The 4955-nt window shown below is 40.0% G+C and overlaps 1 protein-coding gene across 2 annotated transcripts in view; it reads left to right on the forward strand.

Annotated features, from left to right (window-relative positions):
- agap3 (ArfGAP with GTPase domain, ankyrin repeat and PH domain 3) overlaps positions 1 to 4955 on the forward strand; it is a 108897-nt gene that overhangs the window by 76789 nt on the left and 27153 nt on the right. For both annotated transcript variants that reach the window (XM_008334357.3, XM_025052571.1), the window contains exon 12: positions 3853 to 4002. In XM_008334357.3, the coding sequence (XP_008332579.1) occupies positions 3853 to 4002 (150 nt within the window). The remainder of the gene's footprint in view (positions 1 to 3852; positions 4003 to 4955) is intronic.

The following is a 4955-nucleotide window of genomic DNA, read 5'->3' on the forward strand; positions in this document are numbered from 1 at the left end:
GAGTGTTAAACTCCGTCCTCCTCCACTCGGCACCGCAGTCTGCCTCCAGTGAAGACTCTACTATGTCAGAACCTGGGGTTCAGTTCAAACTGACGCCACTTCCTGCCACTGAAATCTATTCAACAAATTTGGTTTAAATCTTTGCCACCTCATAGCAGCTCTCACTACTGTTTTACCCTTAGATCTAAAAACAAGTTGTTCCTAAATGTCTGTTTAGGTCTCACAGTCATCGAGGTCATGTTTAAGTAAATAATGGCGTATGTTATAAATTACGTTTTCTTAAACTAGTATTATTGTTAGAACCATGGACTTAGAGGTTACCAAGCTGACTAACAATATGATAATATTCTAGTCAATGATGCCAAAACATACAATTTTAATTAATTTAAGAATATTTAATCCCAAAATACACCTTAAATTATTATTATTATTTTATGTCAGTACATGTTAAGATAAAAAAAATACGACCCAAATGCGACCCACACTGGTGTAGTGTGTAGTGTATTTATTTTAATGTGTTTTGATGCATATATAGTGTGAAATTACAGTATATAATTCAGGGTTGGGGGGTGCGTCTGAGGCGTCGGTGGATGATGATGGTGATGATGATGATGATGATGCTGATGATGATCATAGTGGTGGTGGTGGTGGATTACACACAGCAGCAGATGATGTGCTGCCTGCCCCACATTAGCATGAATGCTTCATTATCCCGCTACTTGTACATAATGGCAACAACTCCACGGAGGGGTCAGGCCTCGTCACGGCTCATCAGCTCACTGACGGCCCGGCCTAAAGAGAAATGAGGAGCAAGGCAGCGCTGCTCCCCACTAATCCATCGCCTCTATTTAACACCCCGGCCCTGAATAGCCTGCAGAACACACTGTATGGCTTTTGTTATCTCTATATACACATGGCCATGATACAGTGGAGAGATGCTCTACACTGGAGTGTGTACTTTGTGTTTTCTTAATTTGACATGATATTTTGGACGTTGCTTAGAAATATAATAATGTAGATTTTATCATTTGTTGAGGAGAATATCAGCTGTTTTGTGAAAGAGACGACATTTTTGCGACTCAAATGAATTCATGGATCCATATAAACAAATATTTATTACTGAACCTCCAGTTTCATTTAGTCTTAAGGATAAGATACATGCAACTAGTTTTGGTACAAGACAAACCACCTCAGGGCTAATTAAAATACACCAGGTATTGCATAATGTTATAGAACAAAATATAAATTTAATAGTGAAGAGTTCCATTCTAAAAAAAATCACATATCTCCTTTAAAAAATAGCCATTGCACCAGTATGCGCAGTATGTTAAAGAATGATGTAAATAATATGTTATGTACGTATGTATGTATGTGTTTTTTGTCACTTTTACTACACTGGCTTCATTCATTTGAAGTAGTGACAGCAGTGAAAATATGGAGTTTCTGCCTCCGTTTTCCCCCTTCAGCTTCAGCTGCTGTACATTATTTTGACAAGCCTCAAACATTGGAATATATAATGATAAATATAACACATTTTCAAAAACATTGTACTCTGGTTCCAGCAGAAATTCATGGTTAAACTGTAATGTTGCTCTGCAATAATTGATAATCAGTAATATTTTTTTTTAAAATAAAAAGTATCATTCACATTTACTTCTTACTTGACCCCCGTTCCAACATGTAGCTCCTGGGTCTGATCCAGGTTGCTTTCTGTTTCTGACCACACACTCCACTGTGCTGATGGTGCATATGACGGTGTAGGTGGAGGTGCAGTGCTGGTCTGTTAGTGTGAGTACTGTGCTGCTCTTTCTACGCCACGAGCTGATTATTTCTCCACTGTAATTACATTATCCTCCCCTTTATGCAGGAGTGGTCTCTGGGGTCTAATGGATACAGCTATGTATAATTCATTTATCATTAGCATCCAATTTGACAATTAGACCTGATTGTTGAATTTTAAATATCATTCACAGTTGTCTCCCTGTTAGACATGTGGTTTTATTTTTTTGTTTTTTATTATTTTATTTTTCTCTTTTGAAGGCGTCAAAGAGACAAACCTGTTAAAGAGAAAAAAGGATCTGTCAGTACGGAATATTTATTTAGCTTAAGTGATTATTATAAGGTCAAACAACAGTGCGTTGTTTGTGTAATATTAGGTGGAAACAGTGCTGCTCACATCAGACTTTATGAAATCCCACCGCAAATGGTCCTAATTAGCTGATAATGCAAGCAATCAGGAGCCTTTCTATGGAAGGCCTGCGTTTATTATATCATCTTCATCCATCACTTTTTCAGAAACAAAAGTTTGATTTTTTTTTCCAGTAACCCTATTCCTCGACTCCCCCCCTTCCTCCTCCTCCCTCTCCTCACCCTCTTCATCCTCTGCTCTGATTTCCAGCGTGCTAATTTAGTCTGCGCTCCTCGGCATGATTCCCTCGCTCTCCCACCCATTCTTGCTGCGATTCTGTTCCCTCCCCTCTGGGACCTGAAGATTAATATTCCTGGGCCCAACAAGATAATTACTGATACTAATTAGACATGATTATGTGAATTTGATACACTTATTACTCTAGATAATGAGTAGGACATATTATCCTAACAAGCACCCGTGCCGCTTAGTTTACTTTACACACGACCCACACACTATATTTCCTGTTATTGTCACCTCAGTCAGAAAACTGAAATTCTCCTGTAAGCGTTGAATAGAAGGTGCCATCGTGACAGCTTCAGGTCGAGACAAATATTTCTGATGGAATTCTGAGAGGATTGTCCTAAAACTAAACCTGGTAATTTAGCAGAAATTTCTACAAATAAACATATATTTTTAAACAAATAAAATATATAACGTAGCATCTAATTTTTATTGCCCTTTTTTTTAATTTTTAGTATTTTAGTATGTTGGTAATTTAATTATAGCCATAGTTTAAAATGATAAAAATGTATAGATTTGTACTGCAGTTACCTGAAAACCTTTATTTAAAAAGCAAGAAAATTGAACATATTACTAACCATGTCACTGACAGTAGAGAAATTCAGTTAACTACTTTTTACCATTTATTATAAATGATAAATAAATAGTAAAATAAATAATATAGAAATAATAATAATAATAATTTGAAATGTTAAGGTCCATCATTAGTCCATGGTCACCATTATCTAATTTTCCTCCTTACAACGTGCCAAATTTTTAAAATATTTTTTTCTTTTTGCTTTGTAAATAAAGCTTCGAACTGCTTTAAAAAATAGTAAGCTCTTAGTTTTAATTGTATTTTTTAAAATATTTATTTCTTTGAGAATAGGCATTTGTGTGTTTTAGCATCAAGCCCCTTCACATGGCTGTTAAATGTGTCTGTGGACTTTTCATCAGAATAGTTGGGATGTGCGGCAGCGGCTGCTTGTGAACAGGAGGGAAGGACCTCACATGGTGCAGCCTCGCCCATGAATTAGTAAAGAGAGCCGGGCGTCCGCCGCTCGTCTGATTGGAAGTTAGGGAGAGAACGCCTGCTGACGCCAGTGGAGATGGATGTGGCAGTCAGAGGGATGAGGCGAGATAATTAGCGTTCAGAGTGTATCTTGTTAATTAAGGGCTAATTAGAGGCAGAGGAGGAGGGAGAGGGATGCTGTGTGTGTGTGTCTGTGTGAGGGAGGGTTTGTCTGAGGCAGAAGATGTGCACAAATAAGGCGGCAGCGTCAAAGTGCTGCAGAAACTACTAAAAAACTCAATTACATCACTGTCACTTCTTCAGACTTTCCCCCTTCAATGAAAACAGTTTCAGCCGACTAAGTTAGGAGCTGCAGGGAACATAATAAAGTGGAGTTTTCATTTTCCTGGACTTGTCACTTGTTTTCCAGGTGCTCCTCACTCCAACAGCAGCACGTCCCTGCAGACGGGCGGGTCGGTGTTTGGCGGCAGTAAAGATGGAATGCATCAACGCTCCTTTTCCGTGTCCAGTGCCGACCAGTGGAATGAAGCCATCAACACCAGTACGAGCAGCGGAGCCCGTAAGAACTCTACTTTCTTTACGTTTCATCCTCTTCCTCTTCACACACAATCACCACAAAGTGAATGAATGTATTAAAACATGCATACTTGTAAAAGTGTGGTTTGATAGAGATGCCATTTAAAGGCAAACGGCGCTCATTTTCATAATGAGTGATCAGGGCCTTGATGGCTGTGACCTTTTTTTTTGCAGCAGCTCTGATCAGAGCAAGGAGGAGAGCAGTGAAGGTTAACTCGCTGCCATCGATGCATCTCCTCCTACTGCTGCTGTGTCACATTACACCTTGTCACTGTAGTTTAGCGAAATAAGCTAATATATTCACCATGCATGTCTGCTGCCCCCCCATCTTTACCTTCCATCTTCCTCTCTGTCACCCCCTCCCCTTCCTTCGTTTCTCTCTCTTTTCTTCCGAAGAAGAAAATGAATGCTTTTCAGGGGTACCATTCATCACCAGTTATTTCCCTCTCTTTGTGGTTGGCAGTAAAAAAGCACTTAAATGCACATCAACAGAATAACAGTCATTTCCATGCATGTTTGCACTCTGGTAGTTCTCATTAGCGCGGCGGCGGCTCCCTCCCTCCCCATGGGCTCCCAGGGGCCCCGCCAGTTTAAAGAGCGCACTTTATGAGCGCCGTTGGAGTCCAACTGCATGGCCCTCGTGGTTCCGCAGACAAGCCTGTCTCTCATTTGGAGCTGCCAAACGATCAATTCTGCCTGGATGCAGGCACTTCCATCACCCCCTACCCCCGTCTCCCATCAGCAGCATGCCCAAAGCAGAATTACTTAGATTCGTGGGGTCCTCAAATAAATGAGCGCAACTGTGCATCGTGTGTGTGTGTGTGTGTGTGTTCTCACACATTTTTTTGTGGTAACTGTTTGTATGTGAATTTTTCTACAGAGAGAGAGGGCTGTGTATCAAATCAAAAAGGCCCAAGATTAGATATTTGTGAACAT

The sequence above is a fragment of the Cynoglossus semilaevis genome, chromosome 20, assembly GCF_000523025.1.
Source record: "Cynoglossus semilaevis isolate Cse_v1.0 chromosome 20, Cse_v1.0, whole genome shotgun sequence".
NCBI lineage: Eukaryota > Metazoa > Chordata > Actinopteri > Pleuronectiformes > Cynoglossidae > Cynoglossus > Cynoglossus semilaevis.